The 18,098-nt window shown below is 37.0% G+C and overlaps 1 protein-coding gene across 2 annotated transcripts in view; it reads left to right on the forward strand.

Annotated features, from left to right (window-relative positions):
- Positions 1 to 18,065, forward strand: part of LOC143239154 (ras-related protein Rap-1b-like) — a 31,207-nt gene extending 13,142 nt beyond the window's left edge. For both annotated transcript variants that reach the window (XM_076480003.1, XM_076480004.1), the window contains exon 2: positions 11,697 to 18,065. In XM_076480003.1, the coding sequence (XP_076336118.1) occupies positions 11,732 to 12,490 (759 nt within the window). In that variant the 5' untranslated portion in view covers positions 11,697 to 11,731 and the 3' untranslated portion in view covers positions 12,491 to 18,065. The remainder of the gene's footprint in view (positions 1 to 11,696) is intronic.
- The last annotated feature ends 33 nt before the right edge of the window (positions 18,066 to 18,098 follow it).

Below are 18,098 nucleotides of genomic sequence, written 5' to 3' on the forward strand. Positions count from 1 at the left end.
ACGAACTATAACGGAGTATCGTCAGTTTGTTTTGAATTTCACGCAAAGCTACACAAGGGCTATCTGCGCTAGCCATCCCTAATTTAGCAGTGTAAGACTAGAGGGAAGGCAGCTAGTCATCACCACTCACCGCCAACTCTTGAGCTACTCTTTTACCAACTAATAGTGAGATTGACCGTCACCTTATAACGTCCCCACGGCTGAAAGGGCAAGCATGTTTTAGTGCGACGGGGATTCGAACCCGCGACTCTCGGATTACGAGTAGATTGTCGTAACCACTGGGCTATGCCGAGCTGGTATCGTCAAAACTAGACCTTTCAAGAACTAGTTAAGTCAGTCGATCCACTGAGATAGCTGCTAAAATTATATGCTCCACTCACTATTCAAAACATAATCGCGTTTTTTTTTATTAGTGGGCTTTTAAAGACCTTTATAAGTCACCATGTAGTAACTTAAATTAATTTAAGTGTATGAATTATGTTATTGTGCCTAATTTATTATTGCATATTATATAATGGACCAAGTGTTTAATGATTTTATTATAGATGTATTTTCTTTTCATCAAAGGTAAAATTGAGGCCTGATGCATTATTTGGTTCGCCGCGCTCTCTAAAAAAGGTATACAAATTTAAAAGTGCTACGTTTATCAGGAACTCAGAATTATTTAGCTCTTCCTAAATGATGTATTTGCAGTAACGTGTTTAGATGCTACCCTTTTATACATAACAGTTATTTATTTTTCCTGGGTGGTGTATTTGAAATAAGGGTTGAATTGTTTAGCTTTATGCATTCCTTTCATAAACTGACTTGGTCATATAAATAAAACCTTATGTTAGTCATGCACAGGCACTTGCAAACTTAAATAAAAGGCTATCATGTTATAATACACTTGTAACACAAACTAAAATGAACTTTTTCGTATTGGAATGCTTAGGAGAACTAGAGGTGTGATTGGTTCAATCTGCAAATGCTAGTTTATAGCTAGTCTGATCGGTTTTAGTGAAACTCACAACAAAAACAGAATTTTTCCTCGTGCGCTCAATCGTAAGCTTGACAGTTAAATTTCTGGGTTCGATATCTGCGATGGACAAAGTGCATATACCACACTGTATAGCTTGGCGCTTGGAAACATATAAACAAAAAAAGCATCATATGGGCAGAAGACAGATGTATTGGTTATATGATAATTATAGACAGTGATCGGCTGAGGTATTATATAATGGTACTTGCTATGATGCATTATATAACGGTACTTGTTATACAGTGTATAGCAAAAAAGTATTGGAATAAAGTGTTTTGCTATATAATGTATAACACTTCGAAAATGAGAGGCGTTGTACCTTATTCTCAATTTCGATTCATCACAACGTTAATTCTTGTTACTAACACTTGTTACATATGGTGGAACAAGTTACCATTACATCTGGAAATAGCTTAAAGTGAGATTTCACGGTGTTTTCTGTCTTTCGACTAGTGTTAAATACTTATAGACTCAGTTGAACTCAGGCCGTTTCGGAGGGTTAGGGGACAAAGTATAATATAAACCGTTACTGGACACGACATTCAGCAACTATAGCATGTTACGTTATCATGCAGTGTGTTATTGACCGGCTGTAGCAGTTATTGAAGTCTGTTGACCGTGGGTGTGCAAATTCCGGTCAAAGGGCACTGTTATTAGTTGTGCTGTCCCGATATTTTTGGTAATAGATAGATGATTTTTTTCAAAGCACCAGCAAAGACGCTGTATTACAGAACCCAAAGGTTATAATCAGAGGGTTAGGTTTCAAGCTAAGCACAAAGCTATACAATGGGCTATCCATGCCCTGCTTACCACGGGTATTGAAATTCAGATTTAAAGCAGACGTCTGTTAGTTGAAAGATCGTATTGTTAGTGAATAATAACAATTTACTATATTACAACTTGTAAGTTGCTTCACCTTATACTTTTCGTATATTCCTAAATATATTTAAATTTTGTACGGGCCCATCATGGCCAAGTGGGTTAAGGCATTCGACTCTTATTCTGAGGGTCGCAGGTTCGAATCCCCGTCGCACCAAAACATGCTTGCCCTTTCAGCCGTGGGGACGTTATAATGTTTGGTCAATCCCACTATTCATTGGTAAAAGAGTAGCCCAACAATTGGCGGTGGGTGGTGATGACTTTCGTCTAGCTTTGCGAGAAATAAAAAAAAAAAAATTTGTATAGTGTTTATCGGAACGCTCTCCAGTGTCTCAGCAATAAGTTTGAAGGTTAAGACCAGGTTTTGATATCCGTGATAGGCGTAGCACAGATAGCCCATGCAGAATTCCCGTGCTCCAGAAAAAAACAAAATTTATCAGTTTTTTTTTTTTTTAACAGTCAGCATTCATTGTGGTTTACGACTCTCTTTTTCACCCTCCAAAGGAAAGTAAAATTCTCCTGAACTCAACCATCGTTTTCTAACGACTCCCCTGCTGGTATATGGGTAAGTCTACGGATTTAAAACGCTAAAGTCAGGGGTTCGATTCCCCTCGGTGGACTCAGCAGATAACCCGATGTGGCTTTGCTATAACAAAACACTTCAATGACTCATTAGCATCAGATCAATGACGAAATTAAGCTAGGAAACTATCTGTCGAAGGCTACTCAAACTAGAAACTTAACTCTTTGACGGTAGTTACCTCATTCTTCAAAAGTTATAACTTTCAACTCTATTGCCATTTTTACGCGTTAGAAACGTTTTTTTTTGTCTGTAATTTTAGACTCTTACAGGCAGACACAAGAAGGGATGGTCAATCCATCATGATGTTCTAAATGCCCTTTGTCCATGTAACGTCATAATGTATTTTGAATACGAAACTACAAACTGTAAATTTAATTTGCATGAAATCTAAGTAATTTAGTACCTTGTAAATTTTAGCTTGAAAATGATTACAGTTTCCAAAACTAGTGTTCATTGTAAGAAATATCCTAAAATGTAATAAATATACCGCCATTACGATTTTAAACAAACTATTATTTATTGGATATTAGTCCTAATTTTATAAGATGTGAATTAAATTTAACTATTTTTAGTTACAAATTTCTCTAAGTGTATAATATAATCCATTCCCACAGCGCAATCCAGATATCAGTTTACATACTAATTTACAAACATACACAGTCTATTAATTAACTAAAAATTCTGCAAGCTAAATTTGTCTTTTCACGGCTATAACGCTCAAATTTACATAACCAATCACAGAGCTACACTCGAAATTTATTTAACCAATTTATAAAAATGTTTTACGACTCACGAATATAAATATACTCTATTTTCACGTGCATTATTTTAAGTTTGTACTTTAATAGTGGTAATTATAAAGTAATCTAGGTGGATGAAAAGGTGCATACAAGAATATAACTGTATTGAGTCACTTCGTATTGCAAACCAGAAATACGTGTCAGTTTGCGGAAGTGCATGCTACAGTTGATAGAAGTCAGTTGTGTTATCAGACTATCATATTATTCACGAAGAAACTAAGTCGGTGTTAAAATTACATTAACAGTTAAAACATTAGTAATGAAAGCGGAATAAATAAACGGCGTTATCTCACAACTGATGTCTCGTTTAAACACTTACTGAGGCATCCACGTTCAAACACGCCAACCGTAAGAAATTGTTTTTCGTCTGATAATATTGCCGAAACCTCGTCTAGCGCTAGATAAAACAGTTGAAATGTCGGTAGGCCTGGGGCCAATGATCATTTGCCAAGGCTAAGTAACACCAGAGAAATAGGCACGGGAAAACTCCCATTAAAGTAAAATCTCACAGACTTCGAAACTTTACTTAAATGAGGTTTTTGTTTTTTTGGCTGAACATCTCTTAATAATCATTTAATAAAATTCGAAGATTTGTAGAAATTAGAAAGGTCAGAATTACAAACCGTTTTCAAGTTCGACAGTTTGTAAGAGTTGGCTTTCAGTGCTTTTTAAAGACTAAATACATAAAGACTATATGCAAGTTATACGCAAAATACCGAAGTTTTTTTTTTTTCTAATTTCGCACAAAGCTACTCGAGGGCTATCTGTGTTAGCCGTCCATACTTTAGCAGTGTAAGACTAGAGGGAAGGCAGCTAGCCATCACCACCCACCGCCAACTCTTGGGCTACTCTTTTACCAACGAATAGTGGGATTGACCGTCACATTATAACGCCCCCACGGCTGAAAGGGCGAGCATGTTTGGGCTACCGGGATTCGAACCCACGACCCTCAGATTAACCCACTTGTCCATGCTGGGCCGAATTCCGAAGTGAAATAACCTAATAATAAAATTAAAATTTAAATGGGTGATTACGTTTTCATGAGGCATTGAACGTTTATTCTATTTTTGTGATTTTTATTTGCTTTATAGAAATATTTATCTGAATTCTAAATTTGTATCTCAGTTATTCAATATTTCTTTCTACCAGTAAACTTCATGTTATTTATATTCGTATGTGTTTTTCTAATTGCTTAAATTTTGTTCCATACCCAGTAGCACAGCGGTCTGTCTTCGGATTTCCAACACTAGAAATTGGATTTCGATACTTGTGGCAGGCAGAGCACAGACAGCCCATTGTTTAGCTTTGTGCTTAACTACAAATAAATATTCAAGAAAATAAGATATCTATAGATCCGGCCAAGCCCACGGCAGAAAATATTCGTGCTAGCTACAATCCACTCGAATTTGGACAGACCAAATGCATCTATAGTCTGTCAGATCTTCGGATTCGAAAAGTTGAACGTTTATAATATTTCTGCGTGTTTGATATACTGTTATAAATGTGTTTTGAATTAAATTAAACTGTTAGAGTAGTGAATTTATGATTATAAACAGGGTTTAATAATAAATACAAAGTAAATTTGTTTAAAGGCTACCAGTTTAAAATTGAAAGTTCCCACGAATTTAACAAGTCCTTGGAATCACCGCTTATCAAAAATGGCATACTTAAATAGCATACTTAATGTGAGTAATATGTTTTTAAAGTTATCGTAGAAAAGTTTTGGCATTTAGGGAAGCTTTCTAAATTACCTTCCGTCTTTGCTTGTCTTAAGCGTCAACATTAATTTTACGAGTGACAGACCACGTGAACGCTCCAATATCTTTATTCTATTTGTGACACGTCAGTATTAAGCTTAGCTCAAGCGAAAACATCGATAATAGCGGCCTTTAACAACGACTCCAATCTACCTGTCCACTTATTGAAACTGTAAATCACGGATGATAATTTTAAATGGAAACTCAGTCTTTATTAAATATTGGTGCTTCTTTGTAATATCATGTCTGGCTTACTCAACGGATTGGCTTATTTTGAATTTTATACAAAGCTACTCGAGGGCTACCTGCTTTAGCTAGTCTCACTTTGGTCTTAAAAGACTAGAAGGAAGACAGATATTCATCACAACCACACTCAACGTTTAGGACACACTTTTACTAACAAATAGTGGAACTAACCTTTACGGAACAGCAGGAATGATCGTGTTTTGTTGGTTTCATTTAATGAAATAGTTCTTACTGCTTCTCATATAGGAAAAACACAACATTTCTGCCTATTCACAATACGAGGAAACACTCATCCCTAAGAAGAAATTTATTTAAAAAATTACTGTTTTTTACAGTTTGCTCAAAGCTACACAAGGGCTATCTGCACTAGCAGTGTCAGAATAGAGTGAAGGTAGTCTTCACCACCCACCGCCAGTTCTTGGCGTTTTATCATCGAGTAGTGGAAACGTCTGTGATATTGTTTAAAGGGCAAGAATGTTTGGTGAAGGAAATTCGAACCCTCGACTCTAAGATTGCGATTCGAGCGCCTTAATCATCAGTCCATGCCAGACCAAAATTCAACGGAATGTATTCGACAAGTGAGACATTGTTTTCATCGTTTTGGTTAATTCAGGACAATGAAATACGCTGGTGTATTACATGAACAACACGAAGTAGAATACTAAGCATTACGGTGGATACCCGACATTCCAATTCAAAACCAGATGATCAAGTCGATTTTGTTTCTTTATTTTTTACAAGTATAAGGCTGCATAAATGGGCGATCTGTGCTCTACCAGCTGCTGGTAGAGAACCTTAAATTTCAGTGTTACAAGCTCAGTGCTCTGAATGTCAAAGTGAAGAAATTCAACCAAGCGCGGGTAAACGGCGGGAGTAACTATGGGGGTGTTAAAACTCTCTTAAGCTTATAGAACATTGCATAGTACTCTCCTCAGGTGGTACATCCTTATGGTACGGCTGGATACAGGACAGCCTGTAACTAAACCTCCTTACGTGAAGGAGAACATTAAAAAACCAACGTAGTGAATTCGCCGCCCACTACGTGTCCAAAGGCATGGGAAGTAAATCTTTGTTGTTTTTGTTTTTTGAATTTCACACTAAGCTACTCGAAGGCTATCTGTGCTAACCGTTCCTAATTTAGCAGTGTAAGACTAGAGGGAAGGCAGCTAGTCATCACCACCCACCGCCAACTCTTGAGCTACTCTTTTACCAACGAATAGTGGGATTGACTGTGACATTATAACGCTCCCACGGCTGAAAGGGCGAGGGGAAGTAAACCTTAGACGAGGGACGGTAACCCATCAAACCGTAATGAGGACTTACGAACTCATCAGCTATTCGGGTACCTGGTAGGGAGTTGCAGCACTACCCTGTATTAGTATTTTATGGAGACCTGGCCGACCCCATATCAGAGTAGGTCGTTTTTAAAATATGGAAAGTTATTTAATAAATAAAAGCTATGGTTTGGCGTTCGTAAGGTGCCAGAGCGGCAACTAAACCCGAGCTACTTGGCACCAACCGGCAAAGAGGGAAAGGATAGCCTAACGTCAGGAATAGAGGCATTGATAGGTACCTATTCCGACACCGGCTCACATACCCAAAGTGAAACCGGTGCAACTGACCTTGCTACCACTGGAAGTGGTAGACGAATCACTCAGGTGGACGGCATAAGTTATATTATCTCACCTTGCGAGGAGAGTGTCAACCACACCACCACGGTGAATGGTACCTCCCCAATTAGTGACAGCCGCCGAACCACACAGGTGGAGGGCTCAAATTATGTAATCTCGCCTCTCGTGAACAATGACAGCCATATCACTACGGTGGATGGCAATTATGAGTCAAGAGAAGGAACAGACATCATTTTACACAACAGTATTTGTTGACCTACCTATAAGAAAAATGTCATGTGACTTGTGTCTACACGAGTTTACGACTTTTTCCAAATTTGCAGCCCACCTGGCAAACAAACACAACTCGTTGGTACAAGCACGATGTAAATTCTGTGGAAAAGATGATAGCAAACATCACGCTATCGCTTGTCATGTTCCGAAATGTCCATATCGGTGAACTTTAACATTCGCAGCAGATTCTAACAGCTTCGATTGCAAGATCTTTGAAATGTAATTTAAGACTAGGTCGGGCTTATCTCAACATAAGAGACATCGGCATCCTGCCGTCGGAAATGCCGAACGAATACTTATTCAAGGAGTCAGGACGCCGACGGAGCGCCCCCACCAGGTAGTATGGTCCAAGGAAGAAATACGAACCTTCTGGGATGTGGAAGTAGTATACTTGGGCAGTAAGAATATCAATGTTCTCTGTGCATGACAACTACCCGGAAAGACTCCTAAGCAAATCTCGGATGAGCGCCGCGACCTCAATAAAGGACAACCACCTGTCCAGATTGATTCAAATAACACCATGAGTCATGAAGATCCTGTTGATATCCTTAAGTTTGAGGAACTAAATTGGAAAGAGATACTTCTCCTTGAACAAGTTTCCAAATTCTGTTCGTACCTCAATCAACTGAGAGATCAGAAGAGACTCAATGAAGCAAGATTGCAGGAGGTTGAAATTGTGACCAAACAATGGGTTGGTGATCTTTCCCATTCACTAGCGTCTTGGAACAATGAAGGAACTTCGAAGCAAGAAATTAAAATCCCCAAACCTTCCAGAAGACCATACAATAGACGTCTCCACCGAATGTAACGTTTTAAAAGGCTTCATAAAATGTTTGATTTTAAAAGTAAACGTCAAGCTCAGAAGACACTGGGGGGCTCAGATGCTGTCCAATGTAGCCTCAGTAAAGATCAAGCAAAATACCACTACGAACAGGTCTATGGTGTTGCTAATGGTAACGAACATCAATGTTGACGGATGCCCACTACCACTCAGGGCAAACACCAATATTCTGGAACCGATAACACCAGATGAGGTGAGGGCGACACTCCAAGGTATGAAGAAAGTGGCTGCAGGTCCCGATAACATCACTCTTCCGTTCCTACTCAAACGTCTCAAGTGTGGTATAGACGTTTCTTTGACGAATGTGTCAATCTCTTGCAATTTTCAGATCCCATTCCTGAATGCATGAAAGGCAATAGGTTGGTGTTTATTCCGGAAGGAAAGAGTAATCTGCACGATGTCAAAAACTGGAGACCTATCACAATTTCGTCTATTATGTTTCGGCTATATTCCAGGATTATGACACACGACCTCGAGCAGACAGTGCAGCTGAATCCCAGACAGCATGGATTTATTCCTCAGACTGATTGTAGATATAATATCTTTCTGCTTCAGTCTATTACGAGGAAGGTCAAACGACATGGGACTCTGGCTTTCTTAGACTTCTGCAAAGCTTTTAATACGATTGGCCACAAACAACTATTAGCCAGTCTTGCCAGGTTTAAGATTCATTCACACTTCGTTCAGATTGTGGAGAATATGATAAAGAAAGTACGACAACCTTTCGATTCGGGATGCAGAACACCAACCAAATCAACCTATACAAAGGTGTCAAACAAGGGAACCCAATGTCTCCTATATTGTTTAATATTGCCTTGGACCCTCTTCTGCAGAAGCTAGAAGAGCAAGGCCAAGGAATATTGTTGGGTAACTAACTGAATCCAGTCTCAACCCTAGCATATGCCGATGATATAGCAATTCTGGCTAAAGACCATACTAGCCTCCAATCGAAGTTAAATATAATGAATGAATACTATTCGGGTAACGGCCTCAGCCTTGAACATCTCTAAGAGTGCCGGAATGCTGATTAGGGAGTCTAATAAGACCTTCACTATTAATGACTGCTTTCCATGGTCAATCAACGGTGAAACACTCCCAATGATAAGACTTTCACAGTCATACCGATATCTTGGAGTAAATGTTTGTCCATGGACAGGGGTTTGCAGTGAACCTGTAAAACCAACCACTACCTTCAAACCATATTAGAAGGTCAAAATGTTATGTAAATTTGCCGTGCCTAGATTTTTATACCAACTTGAACTGGGCAAAATAAATTTGAAAATGCTAAAAGAACTAGACAGTTTATTAAGAAAAGATGTGAGAAACTAGTGTCACCTACAGGCCCGCACGGCCGACGGTTTGCTTTACTCATGTCACCGTGACGAAGGTCTAGCAGTTATGAAGCTGGTGTCTCTTATTCCAACCTTAATGATCAAAACGTATTTGAGACTCATTTACTCATCCGAAAAAGTAACATCTTACTTGAGAGAAGAAGATGATTTGTTAGGAGTCATTGCTGGGAAAGCCAGACTTCCGATTCCTAAGCCTGAACAGAGATCTGGAACACATCACTCTAATTAGAGAGATATGAAAGGAAAACCTGGGAAAGGCTAGTTCTGCAAGGCCATGGTGTAGTGATTTTCATTGGTTCAATATCTGCCAACCACTGGTTACTTAAACCAGTTGGTATGAAAGCCCACCAATGGGTGAAGTGTCTGGCTTTAAGACAAATGTATACTCTACAAAGGAGGCTTTCAGCAGAGATAACCTCACTAAGAACAAGGAATTTGCCAAATGCCTGGGCTGTCTCGACACGAGAGAGACCCTATGTCATCTTAGCGGTCAATGGCCTAAACTGAAGTCGATAAGAATATGTCGTCACAATAAAATATGTGACAATTTGGTAAAAGAGGTTTCTTATAAATGGTGGAAGGTTCTTCAAGAATCCACTTTTGAGACAGAAAACGGAGAACGACGGTGACCTGATCTGATCTTCCACCGTGATAATAAAGCGGTTGACGTGACGGTTCGCTTATGTATGAGTCGTTAAAAGAAGCATACGAGTCAAAGGTCTCTAACTATGAAAATATAGCACCTCAAATAAAAGATCTAACAGGTGCATCTTCCGTTGTATTTCACGGTCTCTTAATAGGTGCCCGTGGTTCCTGGCTGCCTGAAAACACGGAAGTCCTAGCAGACTTGGACATCAAGTCCAACTATTTCTAGGAATTTTTATGCAGACAAACAATCCTCTACACGCTGGACATCCAATGGAAGGCGAAAAATGAATAATATTTCGCTTGGAAGAAACTGTTGACTCCATCAGAAGTCTCCCCGTATCAAGTTCCCATTCATGTTAAACAACATCTGTGTGTATCGTCAACCCCGACATAAAACTGAGTAATTTGATATATCGATAGTCAAATGCCTCATCATCTAATTATTGACGCGCACGAATGGATTAACGAGATTCCCACTATGCCTAGCTGCTATCTAGTAAAAACACAGCCTTAAATTTCAGCGTTATAAGCTCCAGGATTTACCTTTGAGCTTCTGAGAAGGAGCAGATGTTACGAATAGAAATGATTTTTCACTAAAAGTAATTTTTTGTCAATTTTCACAAATTTTTGCGCTCATCAGATTTCGACGGGAACTTTATGGCGATATTTCGGTTACAACTTCATGCAGCTACCGTGAATATTACTTCGTTTTCAGACGACCCAATTTTCAACCTACAATATGATTTATGAGGGAAATTTTCTAACTTTTAAAGAAGTACTAAAATAATACTAGCATGCATAACAATGAGAAATATTGTACATTGACAAGATGAAAACATTCCGATTAAATTAAAATATTGTTCTGGAGCTACTCATGAATTAAAGTCCTACGGAATATGATTATTGTTCTAAAACAAAGTCAAAAGGATTATGGCTTTTGTTTACTTTTCGCGCACAGCTGCACGAGAGCTATCTGTACTAGCTACTCCTAATCTAACAGTGTAAAACTAGAGGGAAGGCAGCTAGTCATCACTACCTACCGCTCTCTCTTGGGCTACTCTTTTTGCCAAAAAATAGCGGGATTGACTGTCACATTATAATTTTCTCGTAGCTGAAAGGGCAAGCATGTTTCATAGAACAGGTATTCGAACCCGCGACCCTCAGGTTAGGTGTCAAACGCCCTATCCACCTGGCCAATACAAAAGCAAAGCAAAAAAAAAAAAAAGAATTTCTATTTGTCTAATCAACACCCAAGTATAACATATACTGTTGCTATTTTAACTGTTTCCATTGCCAAGGCCAGTTAATTATAAGTACGTGTTGGATGATGACCGTGTGGGAACGTTAAAGTGAGTATTTGCCATTTTTGTGTACATGAAAATGAAGTGACTTCTGCTTAACGTCGATATGTAACGGTTTGTAGCTTTGATGATTTAATTAACAAAATCAGGAAAAGAAGCTGACAAATAACTGATTTTTATGGCTTAATATATTAGTCTTTTATCTATTAAAATTAAAAATTCACGATTAAAAAATTATAGTTTTAGATTGTATAGGGCGATTGTTTGTTTGTTATTAAGCGCAAAACTACAGAATGAGCTACCCGTGTTACTTACCACGGGATTACAGAGTTTCTCCTTTTTGTTTTGTTTCTTCTCTTTACAGCACCAGGTTACTTCCACATAGCCACGTTTAGAACCATGAGTGGTGACAGTGAATATCGTGCTCGGTTAGTTGTCCTAGGAGGTGGTGGCGTCGGAAAGACCGCTATTGTCAAGAGGTTTCTGTTCAATGCTTTTTGTGAAAAACACCAACCAACAGTTGAGGACCTACATTATCGAGAGTTTGACCTTGGGACCATGACCTTAAAAGTGGATTTACTGGATACTGCAGGGGACCTTCAATTTCCTGCTATGAGACGATTATCCATTGCTAACGCCCAAGCCTTTATGATTGTTTACAGTATCGAAAAGTCATCCTCTTTCGACACAATGAAACAATGTTTCGAAGAGATTCGTGAACAGCGAGAGGACTTTCAGGAAGTCCCCATGATGTTTGTGGGGAATAAATCCGATTTATCACCAGAAAATCGGGAAATTCTCAAAGAAGATGTTGCTGAATGGGTTTTCTGTGATCTTCCTCGACTTAGGACCAAACTTATGGAGTGCTCTGCTAAAGACAACGTAAATATCAAAGAGCTGTTTAAAGGATTTCTTCAGTTAGCCAAGATCCCTCTTCCTTCTGAAATGAGACTAAGACGTCGTTCCAGCGCTCACGCCTCCAGGGGTAAACCAAAACTACTGACTGCTCATACCCCACATATGGAGACATTAGAAGGTGCTGAAGGTCAACGGGCCAAACCCCGCAGCCGCAGCTTGATTCGTCGTAGTAGCAAGAAAGCCTCTGCAAAACTAAAAGAAGAAGCCCCTTATGAACCCAATGATTGTATGATGTCTTAAAGGTCCTGGTGCCCTTATGTTTAAAGTGACCATTCAAAGCAATCATGGATTGCTTTTCACAGACTAATGAAATTCCTTAAAGGTTCTAATTTTGCTGTAATGCAACAGGGTAGAAAAACAAAACAACACAAAACACTATATATATATATATATACACACACACACACACAAAACACAATTATTTGAATCATTACATTACGTGATTAGTATTTGAACTGTAATTAAAATCATACAAATTTCGGTAACAACTGTTGAATACGTACATTATTATCGTGTGACCTTTTGTTTGAGTTAACCAAAACTTCTTAAACGTAGTCGGTTTCCGAACTAAATTCATCTTGTTAACCCTAACAACTATTTTTTGCAGTTTGACACAACTCCTTCTCCTGTCGATCTAACAAGAAAGTACTTGAAATTCTGAAGAGTTATTAAGGACCAACTGGAATATTTAAGAGTCGTTAACAGGAACTAGGTCATGCATTAGTACACTAGTCAACTGATACCACATTATTTAAACCAATCCAAACTGAAACTGCACTAATTATACTTTTTTTGTAGCGGTTTCTATTGCTGGGCCGATATATTTGGATGATTCGCTAAAAACGACATATATATATATATATACACACATTTCAATTTAAAGTTCCACGATTAATATAACCAACATACACAGATAGACCTAACTTCGCCAATAAGCTATGTCTAATGCAAATTTCATTTATTTGCCAAGTTCATACCAGTATTTTTGTGATGAAACGCAAACTTCAGCGTTATGCTCGCAACAATCATATGAGTAACTGACTGACTAGATAAAATGCGAAGACTGCTTATTAACTAACAGACTCAACTCAGTGATGTAGATAAATATATAATGTTTTCTAACATTATACGCACACACCTAGACAGAAAGCAAAATCAACCAACAAAAAGTAAATATATCTCACGACTCAAAAAATCACGAAACCATATACTGCTGCATACCATATATTCCCGACATCAGCAGATAAATAACCAACATTTGGCAAAAACTAGTTACAAAATATGGCATTCCAGTTAATACCAAATTGATTCAAAAACCAGGCATAAAACTGAGATCTATCCTAGGTAAAAACTATAAAATACAATGTGATAACTGCCACGACTTCTATATTGGAGAAACAAGTAGAAAAATGGAAGCCAGATTTAAAGAACATAAATAGTCACCTTCACACGTTTTCGAACACTGCAAGTCAACTAAACACAAAATAACCATAGAAAACACTCAAATACTAAATAAAGTAACAAACATAAACAAACGCAAAATTAAAGAAGCCTTACTTATACAATTTAAGCCCAAAATAAACCAATACAAAGGAACACCCTTATATCTATATTAAAAAATAATATAATAAATAATAAAATAGATAATATAAAATTATATATTCAAACATCTAACACCGCCCTCTACATTCCGACACTCAGTTACACAACCTCTCACAAACATGTGGTCACCTTCCGGTCAGTTACTCTCTCTTTCTTTGTGAACCTGACGATGATCGAAGAAGGTCGAAACATTGTACACTCATCTACGTAAAAATTTTTCTCAACCCAAATGAGCCGTTTTTACATATATATAACAGACTCAACTATTTGGTCTGGTTCAGCCTACTAGTTGTGTACGGTTCAAACTATTTTCTAAACTTCTTAAGGCTTAACAAACCATTCAAATTTGTAGAATCTTCGAGATTAATTAATCAAGCCTGTAATGGTACTTTTCAACTTAAACCCAGACTATTATAATTCTTAACAGCTGAAATCAGACGAGCTAAGTCAATGAGATCAGACCAATTAGGTTATTCGACAACTGTAACTAGATTAATTAGAATAATTGTCAATTGAAACTAGGCCAGTTACTATTCGTCATCTGAAACTAGACAAATTAGAATAGTCTTGAACTGAAACTATTCCTCTTAGATTTCTTGTCAAGTGAAACTAGGGCTATTATAATACTGGCCAAGTTGAACTAATCCAATAAGTACTCTTCAACTGAAAATAGGACAGTTAGAGTGCTTGTCAATTAGAGTTGAGCCTATTATTAAACGTTATCTTGAACTGTGCCACTAAGTTCTTGTCAACAGAAACTAGACGTATTATTGTACTAATTAGTTGTAACTATGCCAGTAAGTACTCGTCACTTGTAACTAGGACAATGAGAATGCTAATCAGCTGAAATAAGCCAGTTGGAGCATTCTTCAACTAAAACTAGCTTAAACAGAATTTTAGTCAATTGTTAATCGACGAACAAGCATAGAAAAGACTACATACAAATAAGTTTATTATCTTCTTTCAAAATCAAACTCTTCAAATATAAGAAGTGTCTTCATGATTTATTTATTCGCAACATATCTGTTTTTGATTAGTGTTTGATAAACATTTTAAAGGAACTACACTATTCGATGCTTGGCCGAGCCTAAAGTGTGTTTGAAAGTTTTTGCAAAATTAAAAAAAAAGAAATATAAGACACGAAAAAAACTGGCAAGACACCGAAACAAACAATTTGAATTGGATAAAAGAAGCTAGATGTTCTGTATATTCATTAGGAATACACTCAACTGAATTTCTAAAAGCGTAGTTATACGTTACAGCCCGTGATAAAGAGGATTTAAACTTTATTCTATTATGTGTATTTTTTAGAGTTGTTTTACGTGTTTAAAAATTTCCAGTTGAGAAACCTTCAAGACAACAATAAAATTAAAAATAAATGGACGATATTAAGTTATATTCTGACTGCTTAAATTGTGGATAGCGTTCTCATCTCAATCGCGTTGAGAGTAATGCTTATAACCTACCCTACCATACCCAATAAAAAATTCATGAAGATGCTTCCCATTTCTGATATTCAGGGCTGAAAGCAGTATTCTTACTGGAATAGAATTATGTGTTAGTTACATGAGGATTCGCAATACTTTTATTTAGAGCCTTATTATTATTATTTTGTAGACACATCATCACACGACAAATTTAGAAACAGTTATGTCGTCATTATGGATAAATACATAGGTTCATCAGTTCGTCTGTATTACTAACAAAAAAAAAAAAAAAGGTAAAAGACACAATGAGGGAGTTTTCTTTCGCCTTCGATCAGTAGCGTCATGAGCGAAGAAATTGTTTTTCAAACTGGCGGTGTCGAATATTTTAAAACTCATAATATGCCTTCAACTACAAGACCCCACTTCCTGCGTCTCTGCCTGGCATTTATCTCGATATGGGTCCCAGTAAACCACACATAAAAACAATACACGCTCGCTAGGAAGTCCAGATCAACAGGTGATTTTTAAGATTATTTTATTAGAGCGGGCAGGTAACCCTAATGGGGTGGACAATGAGAGAAACGTGGTTGGAGACGAGCGCTTTGTTTCATGCATAGAAGATATGAAGGTCCTCAAGGTAATTGGTAATTTTGCTTTGCTGAATGTTATGCTTAGTTGCACGAATCTGACAATAACATCAGCTACAGTTGCGATAGGTTTACTCGCGCGCACTTCACGATTTCACGAATGTTACAGCTGATGTCGCAAAGCAATGGTTTGTAAACCAGTTACAAACTCGAATAACATACTAAATAAGTTCATAGCATATTGTGAATGTCTTGTTATTAAATCAAATATTATGAGATGTGTATGCCGTGAAGTATATAATGTTTTATGGTGTATAACTGCTGTAGTAGTAACGAATGAATTATTGATTGTAATATGTGTGCATGATATTGGATTGAAACGGATAATTATAAAACTATATATCTATCCAATCTTGTATTGAACCAACCACTAATCACTGAGTTTAGGAGGTTCAATCCTCTCATTACTAAACTTGAACAAGGGTAAATCAAGATAATAAGACTAGGTCTCTTAAATTAATGGACTGAAAATACCATATAGATGAAATTTATAATGATATTTATCATGTCCTTCTTTACTACTATTATACAGGTTTCTTGTATTACTTTGTTTATCGGTAGTTTGTGTAATGTTTCATATGGATTATCAGTCATGTGGGAGTTAGATAATTATTGTTCACATGCTATCAGGATATTTGTAATTGGCGTGGGATAAGATGATTGTCTTGTCTTGTCTGTGGGACATTGAAGGTAATCAGTTACGTACTTTTAGGATGGTTATCACTTTTACTTGATTAGAATAATTATTTTAAGTTTATCGTTCGATAAGTTATCAATAGATACAGGTTCATCTAGCACGATCTGGAAGTGAAGTATTTTCATCTTATAGTAAAAATTGTTTCAAGTTAGGTATCTGTTGGAGATATATTGTTTCTGTGGCTAATCAGAGCCATCTGTAAGAAATGAGCAAAATTCTTCAAAGTTAGTTATTTGTTGAGGGTTAATAGTTTCACTTTAGATTAATATATATTTGAAACTGCATAATATCGTGCTTAATTAGGCATTGATTAATGGGAATTATTAGGTTTAAATTTGAACAATATTGTTTCCAAAGTAAAAACTATCTATCCGACCCCGTCTTCCCTGTAATGCATGCATCCCAGACTTGAAAGGAACACTTTGCTTAACTGCACTCTTTTGTTTTTACTTGCTCTCGATGATCATCTTGGGTCATGAGTGACGTAACACTTAAGGACAATGTATTTATTGAGTAAGTATTCGTATTTTACTTACTTCAAATTATGTTTTTAAAGTCCAATCAAATTAGGGAACTAATTTTGTTTTAAATAAAATGGAAACGCTTTTAGCAGTCGTATTTAAACAAGATCCAGCTTTCTAAACTACTCAAAAATGGTTGCAAATCGTTGACATAAAGGAGTCAGTTTGGAACAAGTTTATGATTTATCTTTGCACCTTAGAACCTCCTCTCCTTATAAATTTCACAATATATTTATACTTTGCCAGTATGCTGTGATGAATATTCTGAAATATTTTTGGGAAAAACTTGTAGATTCGTGTTAGCTTTGTAGAGAAATGTTGAGTAAACACAAACTCTAAAACAATACGTACATGCCCAAAAACTACATCATTGTTTAATGAAAAAGTTACATGTTTTTTCTTATCTACTTATCTGTCTGGCTCTCTGTGTATTCTGGCAATTTTCAGAAGCCGTTTTTGAAGCTTCGTTAATTAATACACTAAGTTTCATTAGGCCTAACAACTGGCGTACTTGCATAGATGATTAGGAATAGAACTAGCTTAACTGCATCTAATATTACATGTTTTGATCGACCGACAGTACTTAATTTGCATAAAACAAACAGTGTACTTGTATGAGTACAAATCATAGGAGTTCAACTGAGCTGTAGTTACTACTGCAGCTGTCACGTGCAATGGTGTTGGTTGTATCATAACGTAACACCTTTTTGGATAGAACGTGCTAGACAGATCGATTTGGTTTGAATAAATTGTTGCTTTCTTGAAGTGTACAACAGGTATCTTTGTTACTCTAATTACGTCCTTTAATATTCAGTTTGAATAAGATAGCAGTAAACAACTTCTAAATTCTGTTTATAAGCTAAGAAAACGAGGCTTAGTGCTTTAAGTGTGTTCGTAAATATTTATATGTAGTATCCTGAATAAAACACTCTTTTTATCATTCATTTTCTGCTC

This window comes from Tachypleus tridentatus, chromosome 13 (genome assembly GCF_004210375.1).
Source record: "Tachypleus tridentatus isolate NWPU-2018 chromosome 13, ASM421037v1, whole genome shotgun sequence".
Taxonomy (NCBI): Eukaryota; Metazoa; Arthropoda; class Merostomata; order Xiphosura; family Limulidae; genus Tachypleus; species Tachypleus tridentatus.